This window comes from Somniosus microcephalus, chromosome 30, assembly GCF_052327205.1.
Source record: "Somniosus microcephalus isolate GS21.2 chromosome 30, FLI_Smic_1.0, whole genome shotgun sequence".
Lineage (NCBI taxonomy): Eukaryota > Metazoa > Chordata > Chondrichthyes > Squaliformes > Somniosidae > Somniosus > Somniosus microcephalus.
This window is the reverse complement of record NC_141016.1, coordinates 6049780-6072588: the sequence shown is the minus strand read 5'-3', so window position 1 is coordinate 6072588 and position 22809 is coordinate 6049780. Positions and strand designations below refer to the sequence as shown.

At 45.7% G+C, this 22809-nt stretch overlaps 1 protein-coding gene across 2 annotated transcripts in view; it reads left to right on the top strand.

The window, feature by feature from the left end:
• pebp4 (phosphatidylethanolamine binding protein 4) overlaps positions 1–22809 on the top strand; it is a 558141-nt gene that overhangs the window by 11533 nt on the left and 523799 nt on the right. For both annotated transcript variants that reach the window (XM_085970915.1, XM_085970914.1), the window contains exon 3: positions 9691–9808. In XM_085970915.1, coding sequence (XP_085827041.1) covers positions 9691–9808 — 118 coding nt within the window. The remainder of the gene's footprint in view (positions 1–9690; positions 9809–22809) is intronic.

Here is a 22809-nt window from a genome sequence, read left to right as displayed (position 1 = left end):
ACCAGTCGCGGCAGCAGCAGCACCTGGAACAACAGCAGCACCCAACAGCAGGAGCAACAAGCTGCTGCTCGCCCACCTGAAGCTGCACAGGCCAGAAGGTGCCAGCGCATGGAAGCACGTCGCCGCAGGAGATAGCCCCAAAACAGGGTTTACAGACAGAGGATGAGCTACCTCAACATGACTGAGCAGCAGTACCAAAGGAGGCTCAGACTTTCGCGAGAGGTAGTGGGTGACATCTGCGCAACGCTGCAGCAAGACCTGGAGCCCAGAGGAGCAGGTGGACACCCCTTACCAGTGGCCGTAAAAGTCACCACTGCACTCAACTTTTTTGCTTCAGGCTCATTCCAGGGATCATTAGCAGACATCAGCGGCACCTCCCAGGCGGCCATACACACTTGCATCACGCAGGTAACCGATGCCCTCTTTGCCATCACGCACAATTGCATCAACTTCTCCAAGGATCAAGCAAGTGTAAAAACATAGAAACATCGGAGCAGGAGTAGGCCATTCGTCCCTTCGAGCCTGCTCCGCCATTCAATATGATCATGGCTGATCCTCTATCTCAATACCATATTCCCGCTCTCTCCCCATACCCCTTGATGCCTTTTGTGTCTAGAAATCTATCTATCTCCTTCTTTAATCTATTCAGTGACTTGGCCTCCACAGCCTTCTGTGGTAGAGAATTCCACAGGTTCACCACACTCCTGAGTGAAGAAATTTCTCCTCATCTCAGTCCTAAATGTCCTACACCGTATCCTGAGACTGTGACCCCTCATTCTAGACCCCCCAGCCAGGGGAAACATCCTCCCTGCATCCAGTCTGTCTAGCCCTGTCAGAATTTTATACGTTTCAATGAGATTCCCTCTCATTCTTCTAAACTCTAGTGAATACAGGCCCAGTTGACCCAATCTCTCCTCATACAACAGTCCTGCCATCCCAGGAATCAGTCTGGTGAACCTTCACTGCACTCCCTCTATGGCAAGTCTATCCTTTCTTCGGTAAGGAGACCAAAACTGCACACAGTACTCCAGGTGTGGTCTCACCAAGGCCTTGTATAACTGTAGTAAGACATCCTTGCTCCTGCACTCAAATCCTCTTGCAATGAAGGCCAACATACCATTTGCCTTCCTAACTGCTTGCTGCACCTGCGTGTTTGCTTTCAGTGAATGGTGTACAAGGACACCCAGGTCCCTTTGTACATCAGCATTTCTCAATCTATCGCCATTTAAATAATACTCTAGCTTTCTGTTTTTCCTACTGAAGTGGATAACTTCACATTTATCCACGTTATACTGCACCTGCCATGTATTTGCCCACTCACTCAACGTGTCTAAATCGCCTTGAAGCCTCTTTGCATCCTCCTCACAACTCACAATCCCACCTAGTTTTGTGTCGTCAGCAAACTTGGAAATATTACATTTGGTTCCCTCATCTAAATCATTGATATATATTGTGAATAGTTGGGGCTCAAGCACTGATCACTGTGGTACCCCACTAGTCACCACCTGCCACCCCGAAAAAGACCGATTTATTCCTACTCTCTATTTCCTGTCTGTTAACCAATTTTCAATCCATGCCAGTATATTACCCCCAATCCCGTGTGCTTTAATTTTGCACACTAACCTCTTTTCTCTCTCCCTCCTTTTTTAAATAGTGGGGTTACATTTGCCACCCTCCAATCTGCAGGAACTGTTCCATAATCTATAGAATTTTCGAAGATGACAACCAATGCAGCCACTATTTCCATGGCTACCTCTTTTAGTACTCTGGGATGCAGATTACCAGGCCCTGGGGCTTTATCCGCTTTCAGTCCCATTAATTTCTCTAGCACTTTTTTTTATTAATACTAATTTCCTTTAATTCCTCCTTCTCACTAGACCCTTGGTTCCCTAGCATTTCTGGGAAGTTATTTGTGTCCTTTTCCGTGAAGACAGAACCAAAGTATTTGTTTAATTGCTTGGCCATTTCCTTATTCCCCATTATAAATTCTCCCGTTTCTGACTGAAAGGGACCTACATTTGTCTTCACTAATCTTTTTCTTTTTACATACTTGTAGAAGCTTTTACAATCCGCATTTATGTTCCTTGCAAGTTTACTCTCATACTCTATTTTTCCCCTCTTAATCAATCTCTTGGTCCTTTTTTGCTGAACTCTAAACTGCTCCCAATCCTCATTCTTGCTACTTTTTCTGGCAACTTTATATGACTCCTCTTTGGACCTAATAGTATCCTTAATTTCTTTTGTTAGCCATGGTTGTGCCACTTTTCCTTTTGTGCCAGAAAGGAATGTATAACTGTTGCAATTCATGCATTCGTTCCTTAAATGTTAGCCATTGCCTATCCACCATCATGCCTGTTAATGAAGCTCCACAATCTATCATAACCAACTCACTCCTCATACCAACGTAGTTTTCTTTGTTTAGATTTAGGACCCTAGTTTCGGATTGGACATCTTCACTTTCCATTTTAATGAAGAATTCTACCATGTTATGGTCACTCTTCCCTAAAGGACCTCGCACAACAAGATTATTAATTAACCTCTTCTCATTGCACAATACCCAATCTAGGATAGCCTGTTCTCTAGTTGGCACCTCAAAGTGTAACCGCGCGTGCAGTTGGATTTGCTAATCTGAGAGGCTTTCCAAGGGTGCAGGGCGTCGTTGACTGCACACATGTGGCCCTTAAGGCACCCCATCACATTCCAGGTATTTTTGTCAACCGCGAATGCTTCCACTCCCTCAACGTGCAGCTGGTGTGTGACCACAACAAGGAAATTTTGCATGTTTGTGCTAAGCACCCTGGCAGTAACTGCGCCAGTCTTGTGTGCTTCCGCTCTTCAGTCCGCCAGACCAACTTTTCGGATGGCTACTTGGAGACAAGGGCTATCCCCTGAAGATGTGGCTAATGACGCCATTGAGGAGGCCATCCAACGAAGCTGAGGAGCGCTACAGCTCCAGCCACATTTCCACCAGCTCCATAATCGAGCAAACCATCAGCTTGCTGAAGATGTGATTCAGATGCCTTGATAGATCAGGTGGAGCCCTGCAGTACTCAGCAGCCAAGGTCTCCAGAATCGTCATGGTCTGCTGTGCACTGCACAACATGGCACAGCATCGTGCTTGCAGATGCCTGAGGTACAAGTGGCTTATCGCATAGCCTCCTCGGATGAGGAGGATGATGAGGAGGAGAGCGACAACGAGCAGTTTAAGGAGGCGCATCAACCAGCGGCAGCAGCACACGAGCACATTGCTGCCCGTGATGCAAGGGACACACACATCTTGGCCAGATTTGCTTAGCCTGCCCAATCAAACACTTTTGCCTCACACCTTCTTACCAGAGCGTCGACAATGGCCAAGAACTTGCGGATTCCTATCATTCTGACCACCATACTGACAATTGCAAGTCGCCCTAAGCCCTCAATGTGGAAGTCCCATTTGCGAAATGACACAGGCCACAACTTCAACAGTTTGCCATCAAGTTTTTTTTATCACAAAGCCACGAATAGCTTTTCAAAAATAAACACAACAGAACACCCAAGTGACTACCCTTGTGACTACTTGTGCTTTATCTTCCTCTTACGCGTGCTCCTACGTGGTGCTTCCCCGTGGCTTCAGCAGATGTGGAGGCCCCTTGCTCGCTTTCTTGCTGCCCCTGCCTCGACACCTTTGGTGTGCGTCCTCTGGGGTTGCGAGCCTGTGAGGGCTCGGCAACAGTCTGCTATTCCTGCAGCTGTGCAGGGGCTGAGATGCCGATCACAGTTGGGTGAGGACTCTGGTGGGGCTCTGACCGAGGGCTCTGCAGTGGCATGGTCGTGTGAGCACTTGGAGAGGAGCCCCCACTTCCTTGTTCTCTGCCACCAACATCCCTCTCATGGGTCAGCCCCACTTCAGAGCTAGCAAGTGGCTTGACAACACCTTGCTGCACTTTAGGGGGGCCATTAGGACCCGTTTCTGCACTGGAAGTCGTACTCCAGAGGACTTCCATGAAGGTCTGGTTTCTATGCTCAATAGCTGACTGTCGCTCCTCAAGAGATGTCAGTCTATTCTGAACAATGACCATGTTTTCAAGACCCTGGCGACTAAGCTCCTCCATGGCCGTGGCCATCCTCTCCTCTACCGTAGCCATCCTCTCCTCTACAGTAGCCAGTCTTACCACGGAGGTAGCCATCCTTTCCATGGAGGTTGCCATCCTTTCCATGGTGATGCATTCATGTGCCAATGCCTCCACAAAGACTCTGCTCATGTTGGCGATGGACTCCTCCATTCGCTCCACACTCGCAGCGACCCTGGAGACAAAACCTGCCAGAGACTCCTGCACCTGTTCCTGGAGTTCCAGCACCGCTCTCCTTCTGGATGGACCCGGAGGCACAGGGTCAACATGCAGCTGAGCCGAGCTGGCAGAGTCCTGCGACCTCCGATGAGGACTCTCCACTGCTGTCCCAGTCTACACCATCTGCTGATGCTCACTTGTGAGCTGTGATACACCAAGTGCCAACTCTACTCTATGTCCTGAAGGTCCCACTGAGGTGTGAGTGTCTGCGTTGGTGCTGGGTGCGCTTAATTCTGCTGATGCTGCGCCCTCAGAGGCTGCAGCTTCCTCTGAGGAGTCTGGGGGCTCAGACTCTTCCTCCTGGACAGTGGGGAGGGTGGCTGCCGATGGTCCTATGGGGGAGTAAAGGAAAGAGTTAGACATGAGATAACCATTGCATGCACATTGAATTGTGCAGATGATCATAAGTCAATCTGTTAGAGCATTAGAATCAATATCAGTCACTCATGCAATGTCAATGAGAGAGATGGAAAAACTCTGATGCGCCCATCTGTCTGTCCCCTACTTGCGCATCCTCCTCGACTCCCACGATCTCCAGGGCTGGCCTCCTCTGTAGTGGTGGCCCTCCTCCTGTCCTCGCACTCTCCCTCTTATTGTGGGCTCTCTTTTCCTGCAATGAGGGACGCAAGTGGAGTTTGAGTGAGAATGAAGGAGTGAGTGTAGAGATGACACAAAGATGGAGTGAGGTGCCAAGATCAAGAACCCTCCCTGTGTGTTGTAAGTTGTTGTCATTGCATCACAGTGAGAGGGAGTGTGAGGGCTGCACAGTTGAATAGTTAAGTGAATGTGAACACACACACAGAGAGGGAATGGTTAAGGGTCCAGGGATGTAAGTATCAAGTGGGATGTGGAGGAGTAAGTTGACAAAGCAGAGTGCTGGTGATGAGAGGCAATGGGGATCAGATTGAGGGTCATGTGGATGGAATACTCACTTTTCCTGTGCGGAGAAGGTCATGAAACCTCTTTCGGCACTGCAGCCAGGTTCTGCTGCACATTGATATGGCATTCACCTCCTGTGCCACTTGCAGCCACACAGCTTTGGTCTGTTGGGGAGGCTTTTTCCTCCCTGAAGAAGCAAACAGCATCTCCATATTCGCTCTTGCTCCCTCCACCAGAGCTTGGAGGGAGTTCTCATCGAGTTGGGGTGCATACTTTGGTCTGCTGCTTGACATGGTTGGAGCACAAATCCCTCAGAAGTATGAAGCAAAAGTTGTAAGGCAGAAAATGAACCAAGGCTGCTTGCAGGCCTTAAATGCAGCTGCATAGATGACTTCATCAGAGGGGAGTTTTAGCACCAAAATTCTCATTGGGCCAGGGGTTCCCACACGCTGGAAATCAAGTAGCCAATTAGGGGAAAATCGCTCAATTTTCCTGCCTCACATCGGAGACGGGGTCGTGACCTGCCGACCACCTGACACGCCCCCAGCCTGCCCCCAATGACAAAATCCAGCCCAGAGTGTCTACAGCGCCTAGTCTGCACTCAAGGCCTCCATAATCAGCACCTGTGAAGAGACGCTCGGTCACTCGACCAGGAAACACCAAGACTGGTTCGATGAGAATGACCAGGAGCTAATAAGCCGCAAACGCAAGGCATTCCTGATCTGGAAACAGCAACACAACTCGAGAGCAAGAAAGCAGCTCTACAGACACCTGAAGGCCGAGGTCCAACAAAAAACTCGCGACCTAAAGAACAGATGGTGGGTGGAGAAAGCACAGGAGATTCAGCAGCCAGCCGACAACCACAACGTGCGTGGATTCTTTAGTGCAGTCAAGACCACCTACGGCCCAAGCACCCAAGGTCCTACCCCACTGCAGGCCAAGAGGTGCTCATCAAGGACAGAGAGGCAGTCAGTGTCCGCCGGAAGGAGCACTTCAAAGATCTCCTTAACCGAGACTCTGTCTTCGAGGTGAGTATCCTCAACTCCATCCCACAGCATGCTACCCGCCACCACCTCAGCACAACCCCAGCCCGGCATGGCATGAGGTTGAAAAGGCCATCCAACAACTGAAAAACAACAAGGTCTCAGGAGCAGATGGAATCCCTGCCGAGGCACGAAAGCATGGCGGAGAAGCACTATTGGCATGAATACATGAACTCATTTCTCTTATTTGGAAGGAGGAGAGCATGCCAGGAAACCTTGGAGATGCCGTAGTTACAGAGGCGTTTCCCTGCTGTCTGCCACAGGGAAAGTCATCACAAGAATCCTCCTCAATCACCTTCTCCCAGTGGCTGGAGCTCCTCCCAGAGTCGCAATGCAGATTCCGGCTGATTCCGGCCACTAAGGGGTACAATGGACATGATCTTCACCACGTGTCAAATACAAGAGAAATGCAGGGAACAGCACCAACCGCTGTACATGGCCTTCTTTGACCTCACAAAGGCCTTCGATACCGTCAACCGTGAGGGATTATGGAGTGTCCTCCTCAAATTTGGCTGCCCTCAAAAGTTTGTCAGCATCCTCCGCCTGCTTCACGATGACGTGAAAGCCGTGATCCTGACCAACGGATTCACCACAGACCCAATTCACGTACAGACCGGGGTCAAGCAAGGCTGTGTCGTCGCACCAACGCTCTTCTCGATCTTCCGGGCTGCAATGCTCCATCTCACCCTCAGTAAGCTCCCCGCTGGAGTGGAGCTAATCTACAGAACAAATGGGAAACTGTTCAACCTCCATTGCCTCCAGTCCAGATCCAATGTCGTCCCATCCTCTGTCATCGAATTACAGTATACAGACGATGCTTGCGTCTGCGCACACTCGGAGGTCAAACTCCAAATCATCGTCAACACCTTCACCGAAGCGTACAAGAGCATGGGCCTTACACTAAACATCCGTAAGACAAAGGATACCAACCTGCCCCCGCCACACAGTACTGCCCCCCGATTATCAAAATCCACGACAAGGCCTCGGACAACGTGGACCACTTTCCATACCTCAGGAGCCTACTGTCAACAAGGGTAGACATCGATGACAAAGTCCAACACCGCCTTCAGTGTGCCAGTGCAGCCTTTGGTCGCCTGAGGAAGAGAGTGTTTGAAGACCAGGACCTCAAACCTGGCACGAAGCTCATGGTCTACAGAGCAGTAGTGATACCCGCCCTGCTGTATGCTTCAGAGATATGAACCATGTACAGCAGGCACCTCAAAGCACTGGAGAGGTACCACCAACGCTGCCTCCGTAAGATCCTGCAAATCCATTGGCAGGATAGGCACACCAATGTCAGTGTTCTCGCTCAGGCCAACATCCCCAGCATCGAAGCTCTGACCACGCTCTATCAGCTCCGATGGATGGGCCACATCGTGCGCATGTCCGATGCGAGACTCCCAAAACAAGCGCTCTACTCAGAGCTCCGACACGGCAAGAGAGCCCCAGGTGGGCAGAGGAAACTCTTCAAGGACACCCTCAAAGCCTCCTTTAAAAAGTGCAACATCCCCACCGGCATCCCAGGCCCAAAACCGCAGAAAGTGGAGGAGAAACATCCGGGAAGGCGCCAAACAGCTCGAGTCTCTTCACCGGAGCAAGCGGAAGCCAAACGTAAACAGCGGAAGGCGCACATATCAACCCAAGCACCCCACCCACCCGCCCCTTTCACCACCGTCTGTCCCACATGTGACAGAGACTGTAGGTCCCGCATTGGACTCATCAGTCACCTGAGAACTCATTTTTAGTGTGGAAGCAAGTTCCGAGGGACTGCCTAAGAAGGAAGAAGATGGTTATTTATTAAGAAAATAATAATGTAGCAATCGGAAAAGGTCATTCAGCTCATAATCTTCATCTTCTCTTGGCTCAGCCTGTGTTCCCTTAATCCCTCTGTCCATTTTTGAAATCTTAAGCGTGTTTATTTTGACTGTGTTAGGTAGTTGTCTATTAGGTGGTCAGCCCTAGCTTGTTTCAGTCCAAGATTATTTTTAGGTTATAATCATGTCTTTTTTAGTTCTCTTTGAGTATCTTCCAAGTACAAATGGATGATGAAGGGTCTCAGACCTGAAACGTTAACTCTGTTTCTCTCTCCACGGATGCTGCCTGGCCTGCTGAGTATTTCCAGCATTTTCTATTGTTATTACAAATGGAGCTTGGCTCACATAACAAAAATTGGTAAGTCTTTATCTTAGCACTAACTCAACATTCTCCTCCCACCATCTTTTTCATGTGTATTGTGATTATTGTGCACAATTATTATTGAGGATTTAATACCACAATAACATTTTATCTCTCCTTGTTCTGCAATGGCTTAACATGTAAAAAGGAAAGACATAATTTATAAAGCACCTTATTCTATCTCGTGGCTCTTCACATGCCAGGCAGCAGCAAAATCCACAAACAACAATGAGATGAATTAATTGATTTTTGGTGGTATTGACTGAATGTTGGCCAGCACACCAGAAGAGTTCTCTACTCTTCTGCAAACAGTGCAATGGAATCTTTAACCTCCACCTAAACAAGTAGGTGGGACCTTGGATTAATATTCATGAAGCACCGCACTTCTGACAATGCAGCATTCCCTCAGTATTACACTGCAGTGTCACCATAGATTATGTGCTTAAATCCTGAAGTGATGTTTCAACTTATAACCTTCTGACTTAGAGCCAAGCTGATACTGCATGGTTTGTTAATGAGCCATTCTAAATTGAAGGTTTCCAGGTTCCATAGTTACTGGTGGTATCTTACCCAGGTGGCTATTCATCAGTGTAAGCCGAGAGGGCAAGTATTGGCAGGGTTTTGATAATGTGAGGACCAACTCTTTTGTTACTTTCGGTGATTGATGGCAATTGCCATCACCGATTTTACAAAAGGAAGCAAGTGCTCCTTAAAGGGGCACAACTAATAAAACTGTAACTTAAACAAAAATTAAAGGAAACTTAACAAATTTAATCAAAATTCTATTTTCTGGGGTGAGGAAGCACTCCAGTCCCTCTGGTGCCCACCAGTCACGGAAGGCCTCAAGCGTGCCGGTGGACACCGTGTGCCCCATCTCCAGGGACACCTGGGCACGAACGTAGCCGCAGAAGAGAGGCAGGCAGATAATGTGACGAGCAACATTGGAAAGCTTGTTACTTAATTGGAAACCTTGGTTGGGAGCTTTTCATCTTCACTTGCCCAATGCCACAGGCAATTTGTTCTGTCTGGTTATAACCAGCTAAGTCGCCACAGAGCAAAGATTAAATGTGGTCCTCCAATGCCATACCATGTGCATTTACCCATTGAGCTGCAGGGGTCGCCCTACTGTGACAGGACAGCTGATTGAAATAAAAATTCCATCCTTCCTTTAGCTGAATTGAACATTTCAGAGAAGATTTTTTCTCATTTTGCAGTTTATATTCTGTTGATAATGATACTCATAAAAACATTCTCTTTATTTTCAGCGAACTCGAAGTGACTTACCCAGAATTGGGAAATGTAGCCTGCACTATCATCTCAAAATGTCGACAGCTGAGCAGAGAATGGGGAGCACCAGGTGTTAGATTTCCTCAAGCTAAGCAGGTATATTGCAGCAGTAAAAGCAGCTTTTGATGTATTGCTTACATCTAAGATCTTAGCTTAACTACTAGTTAACTATGGTTTTTGAAGGCTACTCTGTGAGCAACTTACCTCTGTGCAAAGTAACATCTTTTGAGATTAAAGAACAAAAGTAGATTATGGAATATTTCAAAGCAGCAATTTTAGGATTATAGAATTGCACCACAATTGGCTGTATTTTGATAAAAATACCAGAATATGAAGCATTTCAAGTCACAAAACTGGATTCCAATTTACAGTAAGCCTTGTCTTTATTATACCACAGAGTGGTGCAATTGTCTTCCAAGTGTATAGGAATTACTTTTTATCTGCCTGTCTACAATTATATAAACCATCTTGTTTCATACAATTATTTTACAGTAGTAGTTTATTACTTGTGGTGTTACAGACTACCTTTAATTAATAATTTTTAAATTAATTAAAAATATGTAAATAAAAATTCAGTAATGTGCTACTGCCATGTTTCAGACTTGGATTTTCTGCCTGTCCTCTTGTGGTTTGTGGTGTTCAACCAAGTCCATGATTCAGTTCTGGGCCAAAGGTCTTGGGCTGAGCTGAGGCTGGAGCCAGGCTTGAGGCTTGATTGGAGAAGGGGAGCAGGCCAGAAGCTGCATGTAGTGGTAGATGTTGGTTGGTTGATGTGGCGCTGGGATGGAGTATGGAGCTGGGTCTTGGGGAGTTGGGAACATGCTCGGTTCTGAGGATGAAGCAGAGCTCGGGCCCAAGGCCAAGGCTGTGTGTGCGGGAGAACTTGGGGCTGAGACAGCGTTAGGAGAAAGCTTGAAACCTGATCTTGGGCGGAGTGTTTGGTGGCCCTGGATTTGAGGATGACTGCATTCCGGGCTCAGACTGAGGTTGCTTGCAGGTATTGAAGAGGTCTTAGAGATGCAGAATCGATGTAGGGTTCAGTTTCTGCAAGTGAAGGGTGAGTATAACATTACCCCTTCCTTCACATGCTGGGATTTTTAAGGATGTGGGCAGACCTCTGAACTTGACGATACGGCTGATCTTTTTCTTGTGGTTGTAACGCATGTAAAGCACTGCCCATCTGTTTTCTAGCATCTGATTGGCTGCTGCTAATCAAATGACCGATAATATGTCAATGATTATGTGGTTAGCAAAGGCTAATCAGTTGCAAGAAAGCAGACAGACACATGGACACATTTTATTTACTTACATATAGAATATTAACAATAATCAACTGAAGTTTAAATTCTGATAATCCTGCAGTGATATGAGCACGTCAGTTTAGAATTTGCAACTGCTGAAGCCTATTTACTTCTCCAAAATGTCTTTTAAAAAATGCATCTAATGATTTGATAATAAAAGGACAGTAGGGAAAGACTACAGGGGAAATAATGTAACAGTAGATGGCAATAGAACAATAGAGTTTCATTCAGGGTTCATCTGAACACAGTGATATGATTTCTTTGTAACTCACTCCTTCCTATCTGTTCTCGAGAGTGCGCTGAACATAGATTTTCTTCACTAATCAACTGCAGATTATTATTCAATAAACCTGCACTAAGAATGTAACAGTCGTGTACGAATGCAATTAAGCACACAAGACATGGAGCACCTTTATGTCAGCTGCAGAGAAAAAATAATAATTTATCATATGACATTAAAGCTGCCTGTATTATGAATAATAATGTAGATCAAGTAGTGATTTTTAAAACTTTAATTTAAGCTCTTGGTTCAAATTACTGTTTAAGTTTGACACTGAAAGTTTGTGATGTCATCTGAATATAGTAATTCGATTAATGTGTTTTAATCATTTGCAAGAATCCATTATTCTCTTAATAACAAATGCATTTTAGACAGACGCTCCAAATGAAATTGTTCTTGGACCCCTGCAGTTGTGTTCTGGATTGTTGAAATGACTGTTTTATGGGATTTATTTTAACTCCTTATCCAGCACTTTGTGTTCATTGAATGCTTCTAAAAGTCCAGTGTTTTACATGGTGGACATGGAATTACAGCTAGGTGCTTGTTCTTTGACTGAATAATTGACGTAATGTGTTCTTCAATCAGAATGTTAAACTGACACGTGAAAATATACTTTTTCATGAAGGTAATAGCATTAATTTGGATAGAGTGTAATAATACATGCTACATGACACGTTAACCAGTAAACAGCTGAATATGAGCTTATCATTATGCAGCTCTTGTTGCATAATGCTTTGTGACGTATAGCTGCCACTTGTTATGTCTTCATTTTGCTGCTTTGTCATTGTATGGTTAACAGAATCAGTTGTAGCACTTAACCATCATTTTATTTACAACTTCATTCCATTTTCTTAACGGTTCCATAATAAGATTTCAATGGCCAACAAAAATAAGTATATTTCCTGTTGTGGCCCTTTGAGACAACTACCAAAGGATGTCAGATAACATGAAGCCGCACACAATCAAAAATTAGTCATGCCACAGTTGCAAGTTTTTTTTTTACGAGGGCAGGAGCTTTAAAAAAAATGTTCACAGAAAAGAGTGACATCTTTTGAAATGGAAAGAGGTTTTAAGTATTGTATTTGAAGTAGATCACATCATATTTTATTACTTGGATAGCTTTCTCCAAGACAATTCCAGTATTGTTTGGAAATCGTGTTGTGGGGAAAAGCAGACTTTGTTTTATGAAGAGGGAGATCCTGGTAAATACATTTTTGAGAGCAAATGGTGAATTTAAAATGCTTGCAGGATTGGGTTTCTTGAACATGGCGTGCTCTAGTCTACGGCTTCATAATTTGGGGCAAATGAAATAGATACCGGGACATAAACATATGTTTCGATGTGACAATTCGGAGAGTTAAACCCACAAAATACATAGGGCTGGATTTTCATTGAGGAGGCGGGACTACAACTTTCGGGGTTGTAGTCCCGCCTCCATCGAGTTCTAGCCAACCCACGGGATTTTGACTTGATTGACCTTGTTGAGCCCGCCCAGCGGGCTCAGCAGGCCAATTAAGGGCCACCCGGCAACAGGTGACGTCACAGATTGATAGGAACTTTTGACAGATGAAATATCAGCGTTTCACAGCTGTTTGAAGCTGTCAAACACTGACAATCTGTACTCCAGGTTAATTCCTTCCTCTCAGGATGATTTAGAGACCTCCCTGGAACAGAAAGCTGAATGCTGCAACTTTTGACAGATCGCGGCCATTCTGCTTTCTGTGCCGGTGAGGTGAGGGACTCCCGAGACCTGAAGGAAGGAAGGCTGTAAAGGTAAGTAAAACTTCTTTAAACACTTTACACACACCAAACACACTTCCCTCTTCACTCATGCACCCATCACTCACCTGAACACCGGACATCTCGACCCCTCCAAGCCCTTCATCCCGACGGCCCGCCTCGCTAACTTGGCGTGGTTTGGAGCTGTCGGGAATCCCACATTTCACCAATGAAAATAGGGATTAGGCTAAAAACTGCCTGTTAACTACCTGTTAACAGGCAGTTAATTGGCACTAATCCCCTTCCCGCCTCGGGGAGGTGGGTCCCAGTGCGGGTCGGGTACCTGCCTCCTTTGAAACTGGCATGGGGGCGGGATGGGTTCGTGCCCCGCCCCCCCCCCCCCCGATTTCGGGATTTTACCCCCCCACACGCCTCTAATCCCGACTCCACGGCCCAATGAAAATCCTGCCCATAGAATCATACAGCACAGAAAGAGGCCTTTCGGCCCATCATACCCATTTTCAGTTGTATTCATAAAGCTGCACCAGGTTACCGCTCTTAAATACATCAATGAATGCTTCATAATGAAAAGAAAAAAAACAACTTTCTCTTACGTTGCCTGATTGTGCCGGTTCATGGAAGATTTTATGTTTGTGATTATACAAATAAATGTTATCGGAAACTTAAACTGTAACCTAACCAGAGCAATTTTGAACGCATTTTTGGAGCAATTTCCAGATTGTGCCCAAAGCGGAACCTCTACCCTGATGTGTTAAGCCCTTTTTGCCAATCAATGTGTTAAGCTCTTTTTGCAAGTGTTTTTGTCTAGGTGTGAAGATTGCCCAATACAAATTTCAGTAATGTTTCAGAGTCTTTTTCACCTCGTCAGGTGTTGGGGCTCAAGCACTTCTTGGTATCAATGTGACAAACACTTTGGTTTAGGTGTACATGTACAACCGCCTCATCAAGTGCTAATGCTCAAGCTTTGTAACGCTTATAGCTTACCCGTGTTTTTGCAGTGCACAAACCCTTTGGCAGCAAACTGTGGCAGAAACTCTGGCCTCGATTTTAATCCCGCCCACCATCTCCCGACTGGTGGGGATATACAATATCGGGATCGAGCAATCCGACCCATTCCCCACCGCCATAGTAGTTACGCCGGTGATTCAGGTCCTGGATGAGGCTCCTGCTAAAAGCAGACGGGGGCCTACTTAACATGCAAAAGTTGCAGCCAGATCATCTCATCGGTGCCGCGACTGATTTTTAACCTCCCCACAGAGGGTGTCTTATGCTGCCTGATGCCCGCCAGCAGCAACTAGTCGGGAGGAGTTGACTGGCCAGAAAAGGCCTGGTAAGTTTTAAAACTTAGCTTATTTTTATGCTCCTTATGGGCGAGGAGGAGCAGGAGAGCTTCCTTGCTCCCCCTCCAAGGCCTCACAAGGAAGCCTTCGGCCTCCTCAGCTCCAATCGCAGCCCCAATCTTTCACGTTCCCTCTTGCTGCTAATCTTTGCTCTCGCCCGCCAGCTAGGCTGTCAATCTGGATGGCTGCTGGGCGGGTGCCTGCAGTGATTTATTTAAATGAGGCTCTGCCGTTAATATCCACAGTGGCTCCACGTCCCTAGCCTTGTCGAGTTCTCTGCCTGCTCCCAGGCTCTCTCCTTCCCTTTCTGCCTCTCCATTAATATCGGGGCCTCTATCTCTGTGAATAATGGAAACTCCATCTCTAGATGTGATTAATCTGTTATTAATGGTCCTTTTTAAAAAAGATTTTGGCCTAGAAATTGGGTTGTGGGTTCGCCAGGGCTGTAGCGCCAGAAATTTTGCGCCAGCGTTAATGTGGCAGCGCCCGACGAAAATTCGGTTGCGCCGGGCCCAGATGGCGGCGGGCGCTAAAGGAGGGTTTTAGCGCCTCAAAACGGGCGTTCAATTGGGTTTTCCGGCGCTAATCCCCCGCTGCGGCACCCGATGCGGTGCGGCAGGCTGGGGAACTGCAGGCCCCCTCCTTCTGTTAAGGAGGAGCTGCCTGCAGCCGACAACTGACCGGCGGATTCCCCCGACATCTGAGCCCGGCACCTCGGGGAAGTGCCGGGCTCGCAGCACACACACATCAGGGCCGCGGGGGGGGTGATGCAGGAGTCCGGGAAGGGAGGTGCGGGCAGGCGGCCGCCGGGAACGCGGCCGGCCGCCGCTCCACCTTTATGCGCCGGCGCAAAGGCGTGTAAGAACCCTTTCCACAATCGTTGGTTGCGCCTGCCACGGGCGAGGCGGGCGCAACTGAATTTGGGCTTGGGGCCGGGTTACCACGGCAACCGGGACGCTGCGCACACCGATGACGTCATCGGTGCCGGCGCAGCGCTACTGGCTAACGCCGATGGTAAGGCCCAAGTCAATTTCAGAAACGGCTATAATTCCAGCGCAATGCCCTCCAGCGCCGCTAATTGGGCGCTAACCCCACTCAATTTCTAGGCCTTTATGCCCTTTAAAAATTTTTGGATTTCCTTTATTGTGCTGCACTGTGATGTGAATGTTGTAATGAAGCAAATTACATAAATATATTTTCAGTTATCCAAAACAACTGTGTGACCATTTTTACAGTACTGTAATTCCAATTTGTATTCTATTGTTAAATTCTTGCCAAACATGCTACAAGAGTTAAACCAGATAAAAGAATAGAATGGTTAAGTCGATAAAATTACATGGCAAAATCATTCATTTAACCGTTTTGCACTGTGTTGTAATGAACTGTATTTGGTCACCCATCTGAACATCTCTTTCTTTGGCTCGGTGTCAATATTTGTCTGTTTACACTCTTGTAAAGTGCCGTGGGATGTTTTCCTATGTTAACGGTGCTATATAAATGTAAGTTGTTGTTATGTAGGTAGGGGATCAACAAAATATATACTTTCCTACTTTTTTTCACATTTTTATTTTAGTTCCTGAACTTTTCTCCATATAGCAGCTGAGGTTGACAGAGGGAAGAGTGCTGCACGGAAGGTAAGTTAGCTGAGGGAGAATAGAGCAAATTTGGGCAACAGATGCATTTTTTCTTGTCGGAATGTGTTACCTACATATGGAGCCAAAATGGCCATGTGTTGCCCAGTAGGTTATTCTTTGTGCGAGTCTGAACAGTTAGTGTTGCTAGACTGTTCAATTGTGGAGAGGTTGAAAAGCAAAGGCTAATGATATTCTCACCGAATGTCCATAAATTCACACTTTCCAGCAGGAATCACAGGATAGTGATTTTTTTTCTCTTTTCTCTAGCCTAGGGAAGCTAAGGCTAATCTAATTTGACCACCGCTGCCCTGGCTGACATCTGCTAACTCAACACAGGCCAGTAATAGGACATCAGATCTGTTGGTCAGCCAATTTGCACACAGCAAGCTCTCACAAACAGCAGTGTGATAATGACCAGATAATCTGTTTTACTGATGTTGATTGAGGGATAAATATTGGCCAGGACATCGGGAATAACTCCCCTGCTCTTCGAAGCAGTGCTGTGGGATCTTTTACATCCGCCTAAGAGAGCAGACATGGCCCCGGTTTAGCATCTCATCTGAAAGACGGCACCTGTGACTGTGCTGCAATCCCTCAGTACTGCGCTGGAATTTCAGCCTAGATTTTTTTGTGCTCTAATTTCAAGAGTGGGATTTGAACCCACAACCTTCTGACTCAGAGGTGAGAGTGCTAGCACAAAGGAAGTTGGCTGTGGTTGTTGGAGGTCATTCATCTCAATCACATGACATCACTGCAGGAGTTCCTCAGGGCAGTGTCCTAGGCCCAACCATCTTCAGCTGTTTCATCAATGACCTTCCCTCCATCATAAGGTCAGAAGTGGGGATGTTCGCTGATGATTGCACACTGTTCAGCACCATTCGAGACTCGTCAGATACTGACGCAGTCCGTGTCCATATGCAGCAAGACCTGGACAACATTCAGACTTGGGTTGACAAGTGGCAAGTAACATTCGCACCACACAAGTGCCAGGCAATGACCATCTCCAACAAGCGAGACTCTAACCATCTCCCCTTGACATTCAATGGCATTACCATCACTGAATCCCCCACTATCAACATCCTGGGGGTTACCATTGATCAGAAACTGAACTGGACCAGCCATATAAATACTGTGGCTACAAGAGCAGGCCAGAGGCTGGGAATTCTGTGGCGAGTGTCTCACCTCCTGACTCCCCAAAGCCTTTCCACCATCTGCAAGGCACAAGTCAGGAGTGTGATGGAATACTCTCCACTTGCCTGGATGAGTGCAGCTCCAACAACACTCAAGAAGCTCGACACCATTCAGGATAAAGCAGCCCGCTTGATTGGTACTCCATCCACCACCTTCAACATTCACTCCCTCCACCACTGGCGCACTGTGGCTGCAGTGTGTACCATCTACAAGATGCACTGCAGCAACTCGCCAAAGCTCCTTCAACAGCAACTTCCAAACCCGCGACCTCTACCACTTAGAAGGACAAGGGCAGCAGACGCATGGGAACATCACCACCTACAAGTTCCCCTCCAAGCCACACACCATCCTGACTTGGACCTGTATCGCCGTTCCTTCACTGTCGCTGGGCCAAAACCCTGGAACTCCCTTCCTAACAGCATTGTGGGTGTATCTACACCATATGGACTGCAGCGGTTCAAGAAGGCGGCTCACCACCATCTTCTCAAGGGCAATTGGGGATGGGCACTAAATGCAGGCCTAGCCAGCGACGCCCACATCCCATCAATGAATAAAAAAAAAACTGAGCCATGGCTGACACTGGAGCCTCACAGTTATTAGGGAGGCAGTTGGAGGACCATGCCAACAGTCCAGCAGACAATAGCCACCAAAGGGATTGCCCTAGCAGTGAAAGATGGTGCTCAAATTGTATGTCCCTTTCTGGTTTTGGGCTACAGTTGGGAACATCTTCAATATAAGGCAATTTACAGTTGGCAGATTTATCAAACAGGTGATTGATGCATTGTACAGGAGGACCAACTTTTTCATTAGCTTTCCCACTGAACAGCAATAGCAGCCTAACAGGGCTGTCCAATTTCATCAGACTGCTGAGTTACCCAAAATCCTGCAGTTGTTGATGTTAGCAATGTGGCCATCTGGGCCCCTCAGCATGACCAATGGCCTACACCAGCTGAAAGGGATTCTGTTCCATCAATGTTCGTTTGGTCAGTGATCAGCAGCTGAGATCATGCAAGTCAATGCCGGCTTTTCAAGCAGCCATTAAGATGCATTTATTGTAAAACAGTTATCGTTGCCACCTTTATTTGAATGAAAAGTCAGACAGCAAGGATAGCACCTCATGGTTAATGGTCACTAGTCATGGGCAGAAGCAGAGAGCAGACACAAGTTGGTCCAAACTGCTAGAGTCAGTTGAGGTCATACCATGGATACGTTATGGTAGCATTCAGATACCTCAACAGGGCAGGGGGTGCCTTAGAGTACAGCACTATCAGGGGCTTCAAAATCATTGTTTGTTGCATTCTACACAACTTTGCAATACAAAGAGGTCTAATCGTGGAGAAATACATTATTCTGTACCCAAATACAAATACTGATCCAGAGGCAGTATGCTGCGCATGCAGGAACTCAAAATGAATAATAAGGTCCGAACCTATAAGTTCAGGTAAAAACAACAGTATGTCAAACAAATGACCATTCCACGCATTGTCCACTGCAAAAGCACCTATAATGAAAATCTTGTTTGAAGCATTTCATTTCAACAGTTGAAAGCTTGAAAATACTAGCCAATTAATCTAAATGCAAATGTGAAATAACGTGAGATGACATTGAATGCAGTGCTGATGACCCCTTAGTTGTTACCTGGTCCTCCCGCCTTGCAGTGAAAGATTGACATGGCGATTGCAGCTAGCAAATTAGAAATGTGCTGATAAATGCCCATGCCTTCACGAATCTGCAGGGTGAGCAGGAGAAGTGATTGTAAAACTTGAGAATTCGCGATGGTCTTCCTTTGAATAAAATTCTTTAATCTGCAATAGAATAATATTAAGTGATCAGAATTTAACTGCAATAGCACAGCATCTGAATTTTGGCAAAATCAATGTTATAACTACATATTTTCTTTCCCCATTGCTTCTTGCACCTGCTTCCTCTGGAGTGCAGGATTTGTTGGGTGTAGACATTTCTACAATGTGCAATAGTTTTTGTCAGTGACCTTCATTGTTGTTGAGGAGTTAGTTTGCATTTGGTCCCATAACTGTGATCCAAAGAAGGGGAGGAAATAAATTTGAGGCCAGCAGAAGGTGTTAGGCAAAATGGGGCTTCAGAGAAAGGGGCAGAGGTGAGCGACTTTGAAATCCTGGTCTAGGAAAAAGTGAAGCAAGGGAAACAGCATTGGGAAGGAGGAATGGGTCAATTTGGGAGAGAGAAAGTAGTCTCTGTGGGAAGAAAGGATTGAAGTTCAGTGGTGGCTGGTTTGTTGATGACAAGACAGAAAGCATAAGGGGATGAAAGAGATTCACAGAAGCAGAAAATGTGATTAGAAATCTTATCCCCTATGTCAGGACTGTTGGCACAGTATTATTGAAGTATTAACATTGAATTTACCTTTGTAAACTTTATAAATTATTTGATATGCAAGCCTTCATCACGGACAATCGACCTTTGGACCTTCCTTTAGTCTTGATTATACATGTGCAAGTACTGCAAGATAATGGCTTGTTGGGAGGGGGAGAAATGTCAACAGGGGATGGAATTGATGGAGTAAGCTGTGAGCACAAAACTCAGAGAATTTATGACCACCCTGTAGATTTGTGATGCTGTTCAAGTCCTGAATACTCTCCTGGTATATTTCTCTTTTTCTATTTTGCGCTCTCTCTCCTCCTCTGAGTGTTGCTCTCTCTTTCTCCTTGCCAGTTTTCATCTGCCTTTTTTTTTCCTTTCCTATTTACACAGGAACTAAAGTGGATATGGGTTTGGACTAAGAAGGATGACAAATGATTATTGTAGGTCCAAAAATTGGAACTGAATGATGCGGCCAGCTGAATGCGTTGAGTGAGAGGCCTTCCTCCTTCTAGTAGTTTTATGTTTTCGTTTTCTTTCTCTTCTTTTCTGCCCAGTTCTCTACTGTTGTTATACTTTTGTGTTTCTTTTCAGACCTTTCATACCATCCAAGTTATTGTTCTTTTCATTGATATTAGTATTTGCAATTTCTGCCGCTCCCACTCATTGAAGCATTGCCTACATCGCTCACTACTCTTTTCTGATGTCACTTCATCTGTTGCCATAAATTTTCTATACACAGTACTTCCATTATAGCTGAACACTTGCATGTTTCTGCAGCAGCTAGCTAACAAATTCACACCCTACCTCATTTTCAAAAAAATGATGTTTCTACCACTTGCCTTTTGGTAACTTCACGTCTTATCTACATGTAGTCAATGATTTGTTCTTGGCTTCTGTAAAATGGTGAGTGACGTCAGCAAAAGGGTATTACAGCTTTAATAAAAAATAATCAAAAGTTGTATAATCAGGATAAAGATGTCACATTTTTACGCTTTTATTGTTTCTGAAGGTTTACCACAATGCACAGCGTCTTTTTAAAGCGAATCTTCATAAATTTGTGAACACAGCAGACAAATACTATTGCAGTACTTAAGTATTAAATACTGTGTACACTCCTTACAGATCTGCGGCTCCCACTTTCTCTGTTTCCATTCCCTCCCCATAAAAGGTTATGATGAATTGACTGTGATTAAGTATTGCCTCCTGCACACCAGCTGATTCTAATTCACTGCTTTAGTCGATCCTGCAGCTCAAGGTACGATTGTTCTCATTTAAGCAATCAGCTTTAGAGTATCTAGCAGATGGAATTTCAGCATTGGTGTCAGGTCTACAGCCGCTGTGTCTGCGGTCAGTTTCTTTGCTTGATTTATGAATATTGCTCAGCTAAACAAAAAAAAAGAACATTGATAAAAGAAAATAGAAAAGTTACAGTTAAAGTAAATTTGTAAAATTTTGCACCTAAGCAGTTACAGTATCAAATGATAGATCACTCGAGTGCTTTCGTAACTGCCTATGATATATGGTCATATTATCTGCAAAACTGTGTTACATGATTTTTCTTTATTGCTAGTGTTGGTGGCAGTCAGTAAAACAGATTACTTTTTAGGTCAAATCGATATGTATTTCATTTACTGAGTTTTCAAACACACTTTCAGTTCTATATAAAAACATACTGTAGATTCTCTCCACAGAGCATTACCTCTCATTTCAAAAGCGTAGTTTGGCTTTGTTTTAACTACAGACTGCTTCTGTTGAATTTGTATCAGAGCTTTTTTAGATTTTGGTAAAATGGTGTTTTTGTACAGGTACGCAATCACTGCACTACATCTTCAAATGTACATTAGACAATTAGCACTTGCAGAAACAAGAGGATGGTGCCTATCTGAAATCTGTGCAGCTTCCTGAGGTTGTCGACTGAGTAAGCGATCTGGAAAAGGCCAACCTCTTTTAAAATATAGTGACTGTTATTGTTAGGAAGATCTTAGACTCATTTAATCAAGAGATCAGAATCAGGGCTGCAAACTCCCCCATGTCAATTTGCAGTTTGTTGAAGATTTCTTTTGCATGAATTCTTTACTAAAAACAAATTCCGTCTTCTTGCCATTTTGGGGTTAGCCAGAAAGTTAAATATGTTGCCAATATGACATCTTCCATTAGAAACTACACCATGAGAAAGATCCTAACTGGCTGATATGAAAAATATTCTAGCAACAGAATTTGAGAAAAAAGATTGTCTGATCCAATTTTCTTATTTCTCCCTCCTAAAATGTTACAGGCGTATATAACTGATGACTCTGGAAGTTAAACCGATTAATACCTGTTGCCTGCATTTTTTACTGAGTGAAGGTACTATTGATTTGGTTTTTTTCTTCACACTGCGCGAAACACTTGGGGCTCGATTTTGCCAGTGTGGGCGGGCTGGGGCGTGTCAGGTGGCATTCGTGTCAGGACCCCGACTCTGAAGTGAAGTGGGGAAAATGTGCGATTTCCCCCTAATTGGGCAGTTGATTTCCAGCGTGTGGGAACCCCTGGCCCAATGAGTCTGTTCATACAGAAAGTCGCCTCCGATGAGGTCATCAATGCTGCTGGATTTAAGGCCTGCAAGCAGCCTTGCTTCTTCTGGAGACTGCAAACTTTATGGTGATTGTAGTAAGGAATTCATTGATCGACTGTGTCCACCAGTAGGCAAAAGTGTGCTCCACGCTTCGATGAGCCCTCCCTCCAAGCTCTGGTGGAGGGAGCAAGATCGAATAAGGAGGTGCTCTTACCTTCCTCAGGGAGAAAAAAGCCACCCCAGCAGACTAAAGCTGTGTGGCTGCAAGTGGCCCAGGAGGTCAACTCCATATCAATGAGCCACAGAACCTGACTGCAATGCAGGAAGAGGCTTCATGACCTACTCCGCACAGGAAAAGTGAGTATGACTTTCCCATCTCCCTCAATCTGATCCCCATCGCCTCTCCTCACCAGCACTCTGCTTTGCTACCTCTTCCTCCACATCCCACTTGACACTTGCATCCCTGCACCCTTACCCATTGCCTCTCTCTCTATGGTCACATTCACTTAACTATTCGCCAGGTCCCATCTCCTCGAGGCGTGAAGGGGATTACAGCCACTTAACTGCCTGTTAACAGGTAGTTACCAGGCAGTTAAGAGGATTATCCCCATTTTTCCAACAGAGGTGTGGGCTTCCTGACTTCTGGAAACACCGCCAGGGTCACCGAGCCAAGCAGGGGGTCGGAGGGGTACAAAAGTGCGCTGTGAAGGTGAGTGA